This window comes from Ambystoma mexicanum, chromosome 13, assembly GCF_040938575.1.
Source record: "Ambystoma mexicanum isolate Mex_15411 chromosome 13, UKY_AmexF1_1, whole genome shotgun sequence".
NCBI lineage: Eukaryota > Metazoa > Chordata > Amphibia > Caudata > Ambystomatidae > Ambystoma > Ambystoma mexicanum.
Window position 1 is genome coordinate 844,688,033 of NC_090938.1, and position 19,000 is coordinate 844,707,032.

Here is a 19,000-nt window from a genome sequence, read left to right on the forward strand (position 1 = left end):
TTATAGAAAATCATATACCAGACTTTTTATTTGTGATAGAGACGTGGTTCTCCGATTCGTCCGGTCTGGATATAGTGCACATTTTGCCCGCTGGTTATTGTGAGAAACCTGAAGGTGTCTTCCAGACTAGTCCCCGGGGATCTGTCGTCCTGGTGGGCAGGGCACGGCCGTCGTTGTTGGATCCAGTTCCTGGGGGTGGACCAGTGTGAGAGGATCACCTGGATGGGGGGTCCTCGGGGAGGGGAAGTGGGACACTGACGAGTGAGACGAGGAACTCCTTCCTTATAAGAACTCTTTCCCATCCTACCCCATAGGATATTCAGAATCACTTTTTTTACACCATGAAAAAGAACTAACACCTGAGCAGTTTACCTAACATGTCCCAACACAAGGGTCAGGCAGAGTCACTGCGGTTTCGCTCTTTGGGTTTCCAAGCTGTGAGCATTCCTTTTTTTCGTGCACACGGCACTTCTGTCTCTCCCTTGTCTTTCTTTCTGGGTCATGTCTCACGTGATTCCTTTCTACTCTGTGCCGCTCCTCGGGCAGCTCTCCCCTGCTTTGCTCCGTACTCGTGCAGATCGCATTGTGTTTTGGTCTTCCCCTTCTTGCCCTGCCTCTCTTCCCTTCTCGGCTCCTTCTCTTGTTCTCCTGGCTTCTTTTAGCGTCTGTTCTCTTTGGGTGACCGTCCTCTTTGCTCCTGCGCTCTCCCGCGGCCGGTTGCTTTCCTCCTGGCTCGCACTGCCACCTGTGGTCCCTGCTTCTTACTGCGCTTTCTGTTAGGAGCAGTCTCGCCCTCTCCTGTGGTTCGCTGTAGCCTCTTTCTATCTGTGGAAACTCTGGGGCAATCTCTTTCATTCCTTCCTTGCTGGACTTTGCCATTTTGTATTCCATACATACCGGAACCCATATTACACCAGACAAGCATTTCACGCAGCTTGTGGAGGTACCAATACTCTGGCACCTACGAAGATTGGAATTTGAGAGAAGCCGGAAGCTGGGAACCCTTCCTATTCTGCGTAGGTTTTTTTTGTGCCTTCTGGCTTTTTCTGGCTTTTTCCCCTTACCTGGGCCGTCCTGGGAGGGGCCAGCTGACAGTTCCATCTCTAAAAAAGGAGGAAGCTTGTGGAAGAAGAAGAAGAAAGAAGAAGTCAACTACAGAGGACTTAAGTTTAGGTGAGGAGGAGGGGGATCTGTGGAAATCGGAGGAGGAAGATACCCAGTTGACAGTGTGCAACACCCGAAAGAAACCATGGCCATGGCCGAACAGGTACAAGAACTGGTGGCAGCTGTACAGGGCTTAACACTTGAAGTCCAGAATTTAAAGGCAGAGAATTCTGTACTATGACAATTGATGTCTGGACGGGATCCCCACCCAGCTGACCTACCTCCCATGACCCTCTCTTCAGGTAAGTTCGATGGAGCACCTAAAAGTCATAAAAGAGTTAATCCAAGCCTGCATGGTCTACTTTGCTTTCTGCCCACACACCTATGCAGCTGAACACGCCCGTGTAGGCTTCATGGTTTCAAACATGATAGGGAACGCCCTGTCATGGGCCACACCATTGGTGACCAGCAATAATCAGGTACTTCGCGACTACAATGGACTCCTTAACCTGCTTAGGCAAGCTTTTGAGCGCCCAGAAACCACGTATGTGGCATGTGAAGAGCTTCTGGACATTCATCAGGGAATAAGCGACCTACTCTCCTACATCACCTCCTTTAAATGCGTCGCTACGAAGCAGGGTGGCCTGAACAGGCCCAGTATGCCATCTTTTGCCAAGGTCTAAAAGAAGAATTAAAGGACAAATTACCAAGGACGCCTCGACCTGCAAACTTCTCTGATCTTCTTTCCACTGTTTCACAGATTTGAATACCGACTAGGAGAACAGAGATCGGAGAGAAGGAAAGGAAAGGCTCCCATGGCGCAGTCAACAGTGGCATACCCTCCTCCTCCCTCTGCGGTATGTCAATCCAGGGATGAACCTATGCAAATCGATTCTGCCAGAGCCCCCGCTGACCCCTGAAGAAAGAAAACACAGACGGAGTCGGGGCTATGCATGTATTGTGGCTCTGATAGCCATCTCCTTCGGGCCTGCCCGGAAGTACCTCCAAGGTGGGCGGGAAAAGCACAACCTCAGACCTAACAGGGACGGGTATCCGAGGTATGTCTAGCAGTGGTCCCTATGTCTCACTCACAGTGGCTCCCAATCCTGGTAATGAAGACAACATGGTCATCACTCTGCAGATTACGATGAATCACCAGACCATTGATACTCTGGCACTCATTGACTGTGGTGCGGCCGGAAATTTCATTGATACGTTGTGGGCTGACAAAAACGGCTTACGTCATCTTAGACAAGAAGATCAGAAGGCGGAAGGGGTGGATGGCACACCTCTCACTTCTGGTCCCATCACTCATTCCACAGAAACCCTTCTTGTCAAGGTGTTGCATCACACCGAAAGACTAACTTTTGACATTATACGAGCAGCACATTTTCCCGTTATACTCGGAATTTTCTGGCTCAGGAGGCATAACCCTACGATAGACTGGGCCACAAACACCATGGCATTCAGTTCATCATATTGTCAGCAACATTATCTTCTGGATACAGCCAGAGAGACGGTGAACATCACACCTGCCAAGCCAACCACATCCAGAGGTGTTTGTTGTGTTCCTCCGGAACTTTTGGAGTTCAAAGAAGTATTTGTCAACAAAGCGGTGTTGGACCTACCTCCACACCGCCTGGAGGACTGTGCCATAGAGCTGGTCTCAGAGGCACTAGTTTGATTCAGGCGCACGTTTGTGTTATCCCTCACTGAGAAGAAAGCCTTGAGAACTTAACTGGACGCACACTTGGAAAATGGTCCCTTACAGTCTTCCAACTCCCCGGCAGAGGCGTCGTTATTTTTAATTCTAAGGAATTAAGACCCTGTATTGACTGCAGAGGATTGAACCAGGTCACAGTGAGGGATAGGGAGCCTATGCAACTCATTTCGGACATACTCTAGGCAGTCCAGGGGGCTACTATGTTCTCCAAGCTCTAACTTCGTAGCGCATATCATTTGCTTTGCATACAAAGCGGGACGAGTGGAAGATGGCCTTCCGTACACCCTATGGGTTGTACGAATATAAGGTCATGCCGTTTGGCTTGTCAACGCCCCCGCTGTGTTTCAATGGTTTATGGACCGCATATTCTCAGATTTTCTTTTCTTGAATACTATTGTGTACTTGGACAACATCCTGGTGTTTTCCCGAACCCCCCAAGAGCACACAGAGCACTTCAGGACAGTACTCCTTCGTCCGCAAGAGCATAAGTTATTGGTCAAGCCTGAATAATGCCTCTTGAGGGTTTCCGCAGTAGCATATTTGGGATTCACACTCTCAGAAAAAGGCATAAAGATGGACCATCCCAGCATGGCCTATCCCGAAGTCAGTAAAAGAAATCCAGAGGTTGTTAGGATTGGCAAACTTTTACTGTAAATTCATCACTGACTTTTCCAAGGTAGTGTTACCCATCACGGCACTACTCAAGAAAGAGGCCTTACTCTTCAAGTGGACAGAAACTGTTGACGAGGCCTTTGGTCATAAAAAAAAACTGTTTTGCTCAGCACCTATTCTATGCCAACCCGACCAATCCTGTCCCTTCCTAGTCGAAGCGGATGCCTCTGTTGGTGCAGTGGGCGCTGTATTGTTACAGAAGGAAGGTATGGAGCATCCGGTGCCTTACCTGTCAAAAACACTCACCACAAGCCAACGGAATTATTCTGTGATAGAAAAAGAACTATTGGCTATCAAAATCGCATGCAAAGGGTGGAGACACCTATTGCAAGGAGGGAGCTTCCCCTTCACCATCCACACTGATCACAAGAATCTTAAGGTACTCGGAGGTATGGAGTGTGTCAACTCAAGACAGATCAGGTGGGCCTATTTCTTCAATCAATACGACTTCCACATCACCTACATACCCGGCAGCCAGAACATCTTGGCTGATGCCCTTTCATGCAGGTGGACCCTGGACTCCCCTTCTGATCATCACACAGAGACCATATTTTGGAGGAATCTAATCATAGGACAGCTATCCACCTTTCTGCAGGACGTCAAGAAGGCCTCTGCTTCCGTCTGAACTACTACTATACCCAGAGTTCCACAACACCGAGTGGAACAGAAGAACGGCTTACTGTTCATCGACCAGAAGTTGTTTGTACCCTCTCCATCCTTACAGCAAATGGTCACGGGCTGGTGCCATGACAATGTCACTGTTGGACATCGAGGTATCAAGGGCACCACCGATCTCGTTTCCCCCAGTTTCTTCTGGCGTACGATATCCGCAGATGTGGACCGGTATTGCCGGACTTGCCCTGTCTGTTCCAGAAGCAGGGCACGCATCCAAACGCCCATTGGTGTACTGGAACAGATGCCGGTTCCCACCAGACCCTGGTCCCAGATTTCGACAGACTTTATTGTTGATCTACCAGTGTCCCGGGGCTGTTCGTGTATCATGGTCACCGTCGACTCCTACTCTAAGCTGGCCCATTTCTCTCCTCTGTCAGGAATACCATTGGCGTCGGAAATGGCTGATGTATTCATTAGAGATATATTCCGTCTACACGGTCTGCCGGACAAGATTGTCTCAGACTGAGGATGCCAGTATACGTCCAGATTTTGGAAGGCACTGTGTAACAGACCAGGCATCGAAAGGGCTCTTTCATTGGGATTTCAACCGCAGATGAATGGACAGACTGAGTGTCCCAACGCTACTTTAGAATAGTACCTCCGCTGCTATATCAATCAACACCAAGACAAATGGGTTTCCCTTTTACCCACAGCGGAGCACGCATATAACAACACAGTGCATTCGGCAATAGGTATCTCTCCTTTCTTCTACACCCCGTAGCATCTTTCTGACCAAGGTATATCCCGCTAACATTCCTGCCATCGAATCCAACCTGGCTGAGATAGCCTCTGCACACGACACAGCCAAGAAAATCCTGCTAGAAGCACACAGTCGATACAAGGCTCAGGCAGACGCCATTGCATGCAGTGTCCTGAGTGGAATGTGGGTTCCAAGGTTTGGCAATCAACAAGATACCTACCCATTTGGGTCCACCCTACTAAATAATCCCCCCGCTTTCTCGGTCCCTATCGCCAAGATCAATCCAGTGGTGTATCGGCTTAGACTGCCTAAGAGTCTAGAGCGTATACATCTGGTGTTCCACACATCCCTCTTGCGCCCAGTAGCACAGGGCTCTGGCCCCATTCCAGTCGACAGACTTCCCTGTGTTTCTACTCCTGCTCCAGAGGAGTATGACGTCTCCTCAATCTGCAACTCTCATTACAGGAGGGGTCGTCGAAATATCTGGTGAGTTGGAAGGGCTTCCCATCCTCTGAGGACTCTTGGGAGCCTAGATCCTATGCTCATGCGCCAAGGCTGGTGCGCCTGTTTCACCGGAATCACCCGGGAAAACCTGGGGGGGATCTGTTCTGGGAGGGGGCATACTGTCATGTGCCAGGTGGGACGGCACCTGTGGGATCGCTGGCGCGTCCGTTGCCATTAACAGTGCTGCTACATTTCTTCTGTTCTGTTGGGTAGCGGTCTAGTGGCTTGCAAAATGGCAGCCGGCCGGAGGTACTTTTTTCCTTTCCACCTGGTGGTCGGCGTGTGGGAATCCACTACTGCGGTTTGCTCTTTGGGTTTCCACGCTGCGAGTATTCCTTTTTTTGTGCACAGGGCACTTCTGTCTCTCCCTTGTCTTTCTTTCCGGGTCGTGTCTAACGTGACTCCTTTATACGCTCTGCCGCTCCTCAGTCAGCTCTTCCCTGCTTTGCTCTGTACTCATGCGGATCGCATTGCGCTCTGGTCTTCCCCCTTACCTTGCCTCTCTTCCCCTCTCGGCTCCTTCTCTTGTTCTCCTGGCTTCCTTTAGCGCCCGTTCTCTTTGGGTGGTCATCCTCCTTGCTCATGCACTCTCCCGTGGCCAGTTGCTTTCCTCCCGGCTCGCCCTCTCCTGTGGTCCGCTGTAGCCTCTTTCTCTCTGTGGACACTCTAGGGTAATCTCTTCCATTCCTTCCTTGCCGGACTTTGCCATTTTGTGTTCCATACATACCGGAACGCATATTCCACCAGACAAGCATTTCAAGCCGCTTGTGGAGGAACCAATCCTCTGGCATCTAAGAAGATTGGAATTCGAGAGAAGCCGGATACTGGGAACCTTCCTATTCTGCTTAGGCTTTTTTTGTGCCTTCTGTCTTTTCCCCACCTTAACTGGGCCGTCCCGGGAGGGGCCAGCTGACAGTTCCATCTCTTGGCGGTCACAGTGGCTTTCTCCCGTGGCAGGCCATATCACATTAAAAAAAAGGAGGAATCTTGTGGAAGAAGAAGTCAAAGTCAACTACAGAAGACTTCAGCTCAAGTGCGCAGGAGGGGGATCTGTGGAAATCAGAGGAGGAAGATTACCCAGTTGACAGGCTGGCGCCCTTTTTGCTGAAACTACTGATACCAGAAGGCCCTAGGAGAGCCCAACTTAAACGCACAAAGTGGTTATACAAGGGTCGAATAAAACCCCTTGACAGTCAAAAGTCTTTGACCCGTAATCAAGAGGAAAGCTGAGGAAAGTAAATCTTGTATTGTGATAAAACAAAGTGAACAGTGTAAATGGCAAATGTGAACCCGGCTGAGGGATGTCTGCAGAACGGGGTGAAATACGATAACCCCATGAACATTGTGGTAACAAGAGTTTAAACAGACGGAGGGATGTCCACAGTGAAATATTGTAAGATTGTTTAAGACATTGGGCCTCATTACAAGTTTGGAGGTAGCCTTGTCTGTAATACTTGCAGGCTACCTCCAAACTTTAAAAAAATTCTGGCACCCGCGAATGGGCAATTATCGGGTTATTACGGCCCAGCCGGACCCGGTAATTGCCCATCCGCGGGTGCCGCCATCGGGTGATCCCCATTCCCATTTGAGCCCCATAGGACTCAATGGGAATGGGGATGCCTGTAGCACCGGCACCGATCATTACGGTGCCGGTGCTACAGGCAAGCTGTGCTTGCGGGTGCTTTTCATTCCGCCAGGTCAGACCTGGCGGAATGAAAGGCCATCTGCGAGCACAACTCAGAGTTTGCTGGTACGGATACAACGGTACCGGCAAGCTTACCGGAACCATTGTATCCAGACCAGCAAGCTCCTAATGACCCCCATTTAGACTTGTGAATACAATATGTCAAATCTTGTGAGTAAAAAGCTGTAGTGAACCTGACGGAGGGAGGCTAACATTCGAGAAGTCTATGAGCCCGGAATAGGGGGACTCAGGGGTGAAAGCCATCACCCAAGGTACATACGGAAAGGAACTTTTGTTTTGGTATTTTGAACACATCAGGCCCTGAAAGGCATGAGACTTTGTAGAAAAGAGACTTAACCCTGGAAGGTCCTGATATTGGTGGAAGGAACTATAGACTTGTGCTGAAGAAGACCGAGGGTGTGCTGTGCTCAGGAGTCCCGCCTTGTCCTGTGCTAAAAACTTGAGGTAAAGGAGACCACAGCCATAACATCCTGCCTTATTATTTGTGAACACTATCCCACACTCTTTTGTAATTTAGCGGCAAGGCATGGCAATCGTTTTTTTAGTATAGGCCCTTTTATTTGACAAGACGCCACTCGGACTGTCTTATTATTGTTTGATGGTTGTAGCTTGCTCCCATCGTAGATTTAGGTTTAGATTAGGCATGTTTCCAACCTGCATATACAGTTTAATAAACACCCTTGAACTGTGATCACTTGTGCTGTCTTTAATGTTGCCACCATGAGTTCCTTACAGTAAGGGTTCCTCTTTTATACATTCTTTTGAAATAAAAAGTAAATATAATAAACATTATGCAAAAACCCATAAAATGCCCAGAGTACATGTTGTTACATAGCTTTTGCGAGGTTCAACATTTGCAGGTGCTCTTGGCAGGGAGGGTGCACGACGGGCATTAACACAGGGCATATATGGCTCACGGGTTTCATCAATACACAGAGGGCACGTAAGTGACCTGGGCGAGCAGCTTCTGTGGAACCAAGACCGGATCTGAGCCGCCCCCCTGAGCCTGTTTCACCGCTGAGACTTTGAATGGGACGGCTCCACAATCCTTCAGCGTCTGCAGAGATTTATATGTAATTAAACTTTCAGATAATTCTCCAGACTGTAGCTGCTCTGTGAGTCTTCTCTGAACTGAGGTATTCGGGGACAATACCCCCAAAGATCTAAAGCCTCACAAATTGGGGAAATTCTTAGTTCAAGTCAAGAATATTTTATTTCCTGGTGCTTTTCAAAACCACTTGCTTTATACGTCTGTATACAAGTGTTTCAGGGATGTGCAGAGAGTTAAGAGTGTGGGCCTGGACGGTGGCATCGCCCTACTCGCAGACCCCCAGATGCCACCTTGCACCCTCTGAAAGCTGCCTAGCCCACGGCAGAAAGCATCATCGCAGGACTAAGAAGATCTGCCCCCTTCCTCAGGGAGCTGCACTGGCTGCCCCTTCAAGCAGGCATCAAGTTCAAGACAGCCTGCATCACCTACAAAGCAGTCAAAACCAAAACACCACTTTACCTGATAGACTCCTCTCCAGAGGCCCGTGCAACACCAGAAGCCAAAGCATCGCCAAGCGGGCGACAAAGAACAGCAAGAGAGACAGGAAGTGGCAGCAGGCCTGTTCCTGCTAGGCACCCTGTCTCCCAAACAGGTTATTACAGCAGATATGACTGTCCCCCTAAATCCTACACTTCAGGGAGGAGCTCAATACCCTACTCTTCAAAGGACATCTACCAATTGCTGTTCACTCCACTGCACCCTACTTCTCCCCCCTCTGGATCTCCCACCCTGCCCTGCTCCTCTGATCCATACCACACCATGCCTCTGCTACCCAGCGCCCTCACGCATAGCCCCTTAGGTGCATTTCCTGTGAACACCACTCCTCTGCTACCCAGCACCCTCACGCATAGCCCCTTAGGTGCATTTCCTGTGAACACCACTCCTCTGCTACCCAGCGCCCTCACGCATAGCCCCTTAGGTGCATTTCCTGTGCACACCACTCCTCTGCTACCCAGCGCCCTCATGCATAGCCCCTTGGGTGCATTTCCTGTGCACACCACTCCTCTGCTATCCAGCGTCCTCACGCATAGCCCCTTAGGTGCATTTCCTGTGCACACCACTTCTCTGCTACCCAGTGCCCTCACGCATAGCCCCTTGGGTGCATTTCCTGTGCACAGCACGCCTCTGCTACCCTGCTCCCTCACGCATAGCCCCTTGGCTGCATTTCCTGTGCACAGCACGCCTCTGCTACCCAGCGCCCTCACGCATAGCCCCTTGGGTGCATTTCCTGTGCACAGCACGCCTCTGCTACCCTGCACCCTCATGTATAGACCCTTGGGTGCATTTCCTGTACACAGCATGCCTCTGCTACCCTGCGCCCTAATGCATAGCCCCTTGGGTGCATTTCCTGTGCACAGCACTCCTCTGCTACCCAGTGCCCTCACGCATAGCCCCTTGGGTGCATTTCCTGTGCACAGCATGCCTCTGCTACCCTGCTTACTCATGCATAGCACCTTGGGTGTATTTCCTGTGCACACCGCACCTCTGCTACCCTGCACCCTCACGCATAGCCCCGTGGGTGCATTCATACCCTGCTCAGGGCTAGGCATTTCATTTAGCCAGGATCAGACTCTGGGCCGCCTTCTTACAACCCAAGCTCTAGCAGAGAGTCTTAAGCAGGAGATCAGTGCATGCCAAATAAAACCAATCCCATGTGCCAGGCTAGAGGAGCTGTGCCCACCACAACATTACTCTTTTAATCCAGCTCGGGGGTGCTTGGCTGCCCAGTGGTGGGATCCGGAAGCTTCTAATAGTGATGTAACACGCCCACCCGCCCCACAACATTGTTAAGAAAACTGGCCACAACCACCTCTTCTCTGAGCTGGCGTAACATCACTTTGTGAATAGGGAGGCCCAGCTAGAATAGGGGCAGCTAGAATAGGGGGGCCGAGTTAGCATGAATTCAAGAGGCTCCTCTTTTGTAAATACATCTATTACAATATAAGACTAGGGGGACTATGGGGGCTAAAGGTCACATTTAGCCATTATTATGCGGTCCTCTCTGGCTGCACTATGATATGATATAAGTCATTTATAACGCGCTTGTACACCAGGGTTTCTAGGTGCAAATTATTCAGTGAAATCCAAGGGTTCACGGCCCCATTCAGCCCCAAACTCAGCAGCATTGTGACTTGCTCAGCGTGGACTCGCTGTAGATTCTACCAGAGGAGAAACCGCCTGCGGTGAACAAGAAGGCCACGTACAAGCCCAAACTAAAGAGCCTAAAGGGTTAAAGAGACACATTTATTAGGAGAGCACTGGGGCCATAGAGGGCACATCCTGGCTGCATTTATACCGACCAGTCCCCATCACAGAAGACCAGACGCAGCACTGGTCCCCATCACAGAAGACCAGACACTAACACTGGTCCCCATCACAGAAGACCAGAAGCGGCACTTGTCCCCATCACAGAAGACCAGACGCGGCACTAGTCCCCACACAGAAGACCAGACACTAACACTGGTCCCCATCACAGAAGACCAGATGCGGCACTGGTCACCATCACAGAAGACCAGACGCGGCACTGGTCCCCACACAGAAGACCACACGTGGCACTGCTCCCCAGACAGAAGACCACACGCGGCACTGGTCCCCACACAGAAGACCAGACACTAACACTGGTCCCCATCACAGAAGACCAGACGCGGCACTGGTCACCATCACAGAAGACCAGACGCGGCACTGGTCCCCACACAGAAGACCACACGTGGCACTGCTCCCCAGACAGAAGACCACACGCGGCACTGGTCCCCACACAGAAGACCAGACACTAACACTGGTCCCCATCACAGAAGACCAGACACGGCACTGGTCACCATCACAGAAGACCAGACGCGGCACTGGTCCCCACACAGAAGACCACACGTGGCACTGCTCCCCACACAGAAGACCACACGCGGCACTGGTCCCCACACAGAAGACCAGACACTAACACTGGTCCCCATCACAGAAGACCAGACGCGGCACTGGTCACCATCACAGAAGACCAGACGCGGCACTGGTCCCCACACAGAAGACCACACGTGGCACTGCTCCCCACACAGAAGACCACACGCGGCACTGGTCCCCACACAGAAGACCAGACACCAACACTGGTCCCCATCACAGAAGACCAGACGCGGGACTGGTCCCCACACAGAAGACCAGACGCGGCACTGGTCCCCACACAGAAGACCACACGTGGCACTGCTCCCCAGACAGAAGACCACACGCGGCACTGGTCCCCACACTGCGTGACTCATTTTATTCTATTTTATTTCACAAAATCCTAAAACTTTACATTACAACGAAACAAAAAAGAAGAGAACAAGAAAAAAGAAGATATTTACAATAAAGGAATCATTTACAATTGAAAGGTTTACCCTGCAATACTGAACAGTGCTGTCGTCGTGCAGGTACATTACACACCATATAGTAGAATTGGTGTCACATGTGCCTTATTGAACCCAAGTAATGGGCACAAGGAAAAAAGACAACACTTCTTATAGTTTAACCTCACGTGTGCCATTAATGAGTACATTTTCTCAGTCAATTTATCCTGCATTTGTTTCAAAAGTTTCTTTATCGCCAACAAATTTCCCAAGTAAATCATATATTCGCCTGATTCTATTTTCTTGCCGTCTATAAACCACCCCTGATTTCTGCTCTTCTTTTGGGGGCTCTTTTGGGGGCTCTAACGCATAACACATGATTTCGACAGGTTCATTATAGATTGTTTCCTCCTCATTTGCCTCAATTCCTCTCAATCTTCTTTGAAGACCAACTGGGGTCGCATCCATTACCCAACATCGATACATGCCCACTCAGCAGCACTGTTTGGGCATTTACAGAAGGTAATGTCACTGCGCTGGGCCCAAATACATGACCTTCAGGCCCCACTTGCTAGGCAATCCTGGATATGCCTCTGTCCATTACAATTATACCATTGGCATAAGAACCATCCTCTCTCCAAGCGTCATATCCTTGGTGGGCAAAAAGAAATTGCCAACATTTAATGGAAGATCAGACCTAGAAATATTAAACAAGGTGCGGGTGAGCACACAGCCCTGCCTTAGTCCCGCCTCCACCCCATGTCACCCGAATCCAAATTCAATCTAACCATCCGTTTATTTTTTGAATAAAATTGTGTGAGCATGTTTAATAAGCCAAAGGGAATGTCACATTTACTCAAGTTGCCCCATAACTTTTCTCGATCCACTCCATCAAAGGCAGATGACATGTCCAGACTGGCTACAAAGTGGGATTTCTTCCTATCTGGTTTTGCTTTTGATTGGAATAAAGTCAGAATTAGCCCATTCAGAGCTGTACCAATTACGATATGATATGATAGGTTATTTATAACGTGCTTAACACTCAGAGGTTTCTAAGCGCGGACCCAGGGATCGAACCTGTGTTGCTCAGTGTCGTCTTGCTTCCAAGCTGAGCACGTTGCCCCTAAGCTATCCTTCCGAGTCAATTCCCTTCCTAAAGCCGGTCTGGAACACACGTAACCTGCCCGAGCGTTCTATCCACTCCTGAAAATCCTTTAAAACAAAACTCGCAAGTACCCTTGATGAGATGTCAATCAATGAGATTGGCCGCTCGTTCGTGGGCGAGTTCCGAGGCCCCTTTATGTAAATTGGGACCAAAATCAAGACAGCCCGGGATTGAGGTAAACAGTAAAGAGGCAGATCTATATATCCGCCTATAGATCTATATGGGCTTTAAACAGGATATTTGAAACTCCATCATTGCCACAATCTCTTGAATTCTTCTCTTTCGATTTAGTGATAGCCACATCTCCCCCATGGGCTTCACTTGCCTCCCTTCTAGTAAATACGGTGGGATAATGGGATAACCCTCAGATCCAGGGATACAGTTCTATTGGACCAGCCTTTGCCGAGTCTCTGACCCGCTAAGGAGTCTCCAGAGTTCCCTTACATCCTATGGAATTAGTTCACAAATGATCTGTTGGTTCTACTCTGAGAACATTTTAATCTTATAGGACTTGCACCAATTTTAAAAGATTGTTTTAGCCATTTAGTAGTTACAATCGTATCCAAGTGGGTCAATGAGGAATCCTTGTGAAGCCTCCTTAGGTCACATCATAGTTCCTTTTATGATCTCTAATCTGGATGTCAAATGGCTGAGCTTGCGTCTCAACCAACAGCATCTGTTTCCTCTTTCCATTGGATAAGAGTGCCCGTAAAGACCGGATGCGTCACAACAGACCCGTTATTCCTTTAGAGACCAAGGATTGCAAACCTCAAAAGCCCTGTTATTAAATTGAGCTTGTGATACCCCACCTTGGGATACTCCGTTTCCCTTAGTATTAGTCCTTAGGTTTTTACAACTGGAATTTTGAGTATTGCCCCTATTGTAATTTTTTAATTTTTTTATTTATTTTATTTTGTTTCACAGTACAAAAGTACTTTTAAACACAGTTAACCTCTAGAAGTACAAATATAATACAAATTCACAATACAAGGATTAAGAAAACATTCCAACCTATTATAAAAATACTGCAGCGTTCTTTAAAAACTCTAAAACATGAATACTCAGGCTTAGTTCATTACAATTCATGATCCTCCTCCACAACTCGTCTTCCGAGAAATACCCAATTCCATGTAAACATTAGAGTCGCAGGATTTCCAAATTTGGACACTCAAAACATAGATGCCTTAGAGTCTCTGTCTGGAGTTTACAATGACGACACAACCTCTGGTCTCGTGGAATGTTATGACGCCGACCCAATATTTCACTAGTTGGTACGAAGTTCAACCTAAGTCTTAATACTTGAGACCTAAGGCTTCACAACTGATGTTTTTTTTCAAATAAGATGCTGGTACATTGAAGCTTTTACAAGACCACACAAAATGATCACCAAAACATTTATAATCCATAATCATTCCTCTCAAATTTGTCCAAACATACCTTCACCATCTTAGCTTAGCTACTTTTGGTGTGAGGCCCAATTCTTCTACAGATCTGTCTGCACCTTGGAGCATTGATTCACAACTCATGACCCCCTCTGTGAGGACCATGCAGCCCCCCTGCAGCCTTACCAGGTTTAACTGCTCCAAAACCAAGGCCATCGGGGGGTTCAGAATGTTCATGAAGAGCTGTAACTTCCCCCATCTATCATTGTCTGAATGGGGAGCTGTCCCAGCTCATACAAAATCCCTACAAGTGGTACTGATTGTGGTAGTTGCAGAAGACCTCGCCACAATGCTCCCTCCAATTTTGCCCAAGTCTTAGTTTGGGCACCATAAGTTAACTTAGGCACAAGTTGCTGCTTGTACAGTTTAAAAACTGGCAAAAGCGAGTATCTTCCGAATTTGCCATCGATGACACGCAGCTTCACCAGTGCCCCTGAGAATTTGGCCTTAAGGTCGTCTTGATACTCTATGCCTGTAACCTTATCGTACATTACAACACCAAGATAAAAAAACTTATTTACTACTTCTAGCTTACCATTTTTCAGATGCCAGGGTACTGTTTTACAATTTCTTTTTCCCCCCTTTAAAACAAGGACCTTTGATTTTGTTGTATTTAGTGATAAGTCCAGACTCCCCAGAAAATCTTCCACAGCTGTTAATGCTCTCTGCAGACCAATAGCTGTTAAATCGCATAAAACAATATCGTCCGCATACAGTCGATACTGAATTACCAGGGAGCCCAATCTTGGGGGGAAGGTATTGACTAAACCTAAATGACCTCCCAACCCCAACAAGTAGAAGCAAAAAAGAAATGGGGCCAGTACACAGCCCTGTCTTAGGCCCCTATTTGTCTGTATCCAGGGCGAATAACTTCCCAAAGCATCAAGCCTAACCCTAATCCTTGTGTCTGTGTGTAAGGCCTCCAGGATACACAGCAGAGCAGCCGGGCACCCCTGATCATTTAACTTTTTCCACAAAAGAGACCTATTCACCAAATCAAATGCCTTACTGATATCCAGAAAGGCTAAAAATACAGGCCGAGATTGGGTCTTGGCTTGGTGTGCTATTAAATCTAAAACAAAACAATTTGTGGCAGTGCTCAAACTCTGCTGGAAGCCCAATTGAAAGGCATCTAGAGACTTAGATTCCAGTGCCCATCTTTGCAAGGCTTTCAGGAGCATTTTCGCAAAAATCTTATTCGAGGCGTCCAGCAAGGAGATTGATCTATAATATAGGGGTGAAGACCTATGACCACCTTTAAAAATCAAAATTATAGTGGCTGCAGACCAGGTATAGGGAAATATTTTGTTTGCAAGAATGTTAGTAAATAAATCTGAAAGCACTCTTGACCAGACTGTCAGATTGTCTTTGTAGGTCAGGTTTGAAAGGCCATCAGGCCCCGCGCATTCGAGTGCTTACTTTTCTTTATCAAATTAGTGACATCCTCCAAGTCCCATACCATGGCCCCACTCCATTCCACCTGGGACCAACTAACTGATCTTTCAAGCCCCTCTACGCTATATAGTTCAGAGAAATGTTTAACCCAAGCTATATCACTGACAACCTGAGCTTGTAGAAAGTCCTGGGTTCCTGAAGATCTTATTAAATCCCAGAATTTTTCTGTCCTATTACCTGACATACATGCTAACATTCTCTAAGCATCTTTTATATCCAACAGAAATTGCCTACCTTTCACCCAATTTCTGTATGTGTGTCTCAGTCTCCGTACCTCAGTAGCCGGTCAAGTGGCACAGCGAGTAGAGCGCTCACTTTGACATCCGTTGGTTCTACTCTGAGAACATTTTAATCTTATAGGACTTGCACCAATTTTAAAAGATTGTTTTAGCCATTTAGTAGTTACAATCGTATCCAAGTGGGTCAATGAGGAATCCTTGTGAAGCCTCCTTAGGTCACATCATAGTTCCTTTTATGATCTCTAATCTGGATGTCAAATGGCTGAGCTTGCGTCTCAACCAACAGCATCTGTTTCCTCTTTCCATTGGATAAGAGTGCCCGTAAAGACCGGATGCGTCACAACAGACCCGTTATTCCTTTAGAGACCAAAGATTGCAAACCTCAAAAGCCCTGTTATTAAATTGAGCTTGTGATACCCCACCTTGGGATACTCCGTTTCCCTTACTATTAGTCCTTAGGTTTTTACAACTGGAATTTTGAGTATTGCCCCTATTGTAATTTTTTTAATTTTTTTATTTATTTTATTTTGTTCCACAGTACAAAAGTACTTTTAACACAGTTAACCTCTAGAAGTACAAATATAATACAAATTCACAATACAAGGATTAAGAAAACATTCCAACCTATTATAAAAATACTGCAGCGTTCTTTAAAAACTCTAAAACATGAATACTCAGGCTTAGTTCATTACAATTCATGATCCTCCTCCACAACTCGTCTTCCGAGAAATACCCAATTCCATGTAAACATTAGAGTCGCAGGATTTCCAAATTTGGACACTCAAAACATAGATGCCTTAGAGTCTCTGTCTGGAGTTTACAATGACGACACAGCCTCTGGTCTCGTGGAATGTTATGACGCCGACCCAATATTTCATTAGTGGTACGAAGTTCAACCTAAGTCTTAATACTTGAGACCTAAGGCTTCACAACTGATGTTTTTTTCAAATAAGATGCTGGTACATTGAAGCTTTTACAAGACCACACAAAATGATCACCAAAACATTTATAATCCATAATCATTCCTCTCAAATTTGTCCAAACATACCTTCACCATCTTAGCTTAGCTACTTTTGGTGTGAGGCCCAATTCCTCTACAGATCTGTCTGCACCTTGGAGAATTGATTCACAACTCATGACCCCCTCTGTGAGGACCATGCAGCCCCCCTGCAGCCTTACCAGGTTTAACTGCTCCAAAACCAAGGCCATCGAGTCCACTTGTTTTGCTGGGCCCTGACTAGCCTCCTCCAGGTCCTCCTTCTCCGCCTTAGAGGGGATCCCAAAACAATGTCCTCTACCATCGGTAATTGTGAGCCTCCATCACCCAGTGGAGTAGTTTGAGGGATAACGGAAGGGTAATTACTACCTGGGGAGGTCCCCTGCACCCCAACTGAGGGGTCCCCTCTGTTGTACCACTCATGCTTCTGAGCGTGACACCCATTAAAAAACTTTATAAAAGATCCAAAATAGTCCTGGGCAACTCCTCTGGAACGCTGCAGTAAAAAAATAATTAAAAATTACTAAATGCTAAAACAGCCTTAGCAGGCGGCTTAAAAAAGTGAAAGTGTAAAATTAGCCAGTATGAATTTCTGTGGGAAGCAAAGTCACCAGACCAGTGATCGGCACCTTACCCTCCAACAATCATTTAAAAGCGTTAATGCCTTCAATTGCTTACAGATTTCCAAGATTTATGAGCACACAATCTCGTGCGCCTACAATATGTAACATCTCAAATGCCGAATCAACAACCACAAGAATGGGAGTAAATGCCGGCTGTGACTGGACTAGCAGTGAGTATTACACGCATTCAGCTGTGTGTGCTCTGCAGCAACCAAGCCACATGGGGAGAGACTCGCTCGCAACCCCAGTTCCAATAAGCAAATTATTGTCTATATTTGGCCAAACAAATAACGTTAGAAATCAAACAATAGTCAATCCGGAAAGCTTGCTTTGATCCCCAGTCAGCAGACTTTAACCGCCCGAACAACAGGTTTCAGTACAATGTCCATGATATAAATCACGCAGGGAGAGACTTGCTCGCAGCCCCAATAAAAGAAGGGTAGATTGCCCCTATTGTAATCCCAGAAGAATAACGCTGCGTCTCCAACCAGTGAAACATCTCAATCTTTGTGTGGGTAATGAATAGAATATCAATAAGGGAGGCCCACGAGTCCTGCAAACGGTCATCTCCATTTTCCTCAAGACAATGCTCCTGCGAAAGTGACAGGTGCCGATGGGAACAGAATCAATTCGAGTTCCTTCCATATAACCTCATCCAACACCAAAGCTGGATCCCAGTGACTATGAATCAAAAGCATATTGGACCCTGAGTCCCCACTGCCCGAGAGTAGAGTGGCTAATGGGGTGTGTCATATTAAACCCACAGAAGAAACTAGGATTCCCTGTGATTGGAGTCACAGAGGGCCCCACTAGACACAATCCTCACATGTCTCCCTTCTGGATCATTTCTCTCCAATAAGATCTGAGCAGTTTCTTGATGATCAGGTTCCTCTCCTGTGGATACAGATGTGGGTGGATTACAGGAGACTTGGACCACAGCGGTGTCGCCGTTTGGCTGCAGGTGCGGGTGTAGCGGCTCTGGGGATTGTCCAGCCTCCTCCTCACTTGACCCCCTGCAGGGTCATACTTCAAAGGACTGGTGCTGCGGACGCTTCTTTTTAACCAAAATGAACACTGCTGCTGCTGCTGCTATCCCCACCACCAACACCACCGCCGCCGCCAGCAGCAGACCACCGCAGTCGCCAGTTTGCTTTTGATCTGAAATGACAACAGGAAGAGGATGACTCCTTTGGCGCGAGCTCTGCTGAAGAGCAACATTTATGTGGCAATGCCCTGCAGGCAAGATGGTGTCACACACGGAGCACAGGAAGAGAACTCACCCAACAGTATAAGCGCATAGACCCAGAGGCCACCAACAGCCACTCAAGCCAGCCAGGGACCCCAGCAGCCACTCAAGCCAGCCAGGGACCCCAGCAGCCAATCAAGCCAGCCAGAGACCCCGATAGCCACTCAAGCCAGCCAGGGACCTCAACCGTCACGCAAGCCAGCCAGGGACCCCAACAGCCACTCAAGCCAGCCAGGGACCCCCAACAGCCACTCAAGCCAGTCAGGGACCCGCAACAGCCACTCAAGCCAGTCAGGGACCCGCAACAGCCACTCAAGCCAGCCAGGTACCCCCAACAGTCACTCAAGCCAGCCAGGGACTCCAGCAGCCACTCAAGCCAGCCAGGGAC

At 48.0% G+C, this 19,000-nt stretch overlaps 1 protein-coding gene across 4 annotated transcripts in view; it reads right to left on the reverse strand.

Moving 5' to 3' along the window:
• Positions 1-11,357: 11,357 nt before the first annotated feature.
• The window catches only part of LOC138522104 (uncharacterized), a 103,746-nt gene continuing 96,103 nt past the window's right edge, over positions 11,358-19,000 (reverse strand). For all 4 annotated transcript variants that reach the window (XM_069635369.1, XM_069635367.1, XM_069635366.1 and 1 more), the window contains one exon: positions 11,358-18,524. In XM_069635369.1, coding sequence (XP_069491470.1) covers positions 18,388-18,524 — 137 coding nt within the window. In that variant the 3' untranslated portion in view covers positions 11,358-18,387. The remainder of the gene's footprint in view (positions 18,525-19,000) is intronic.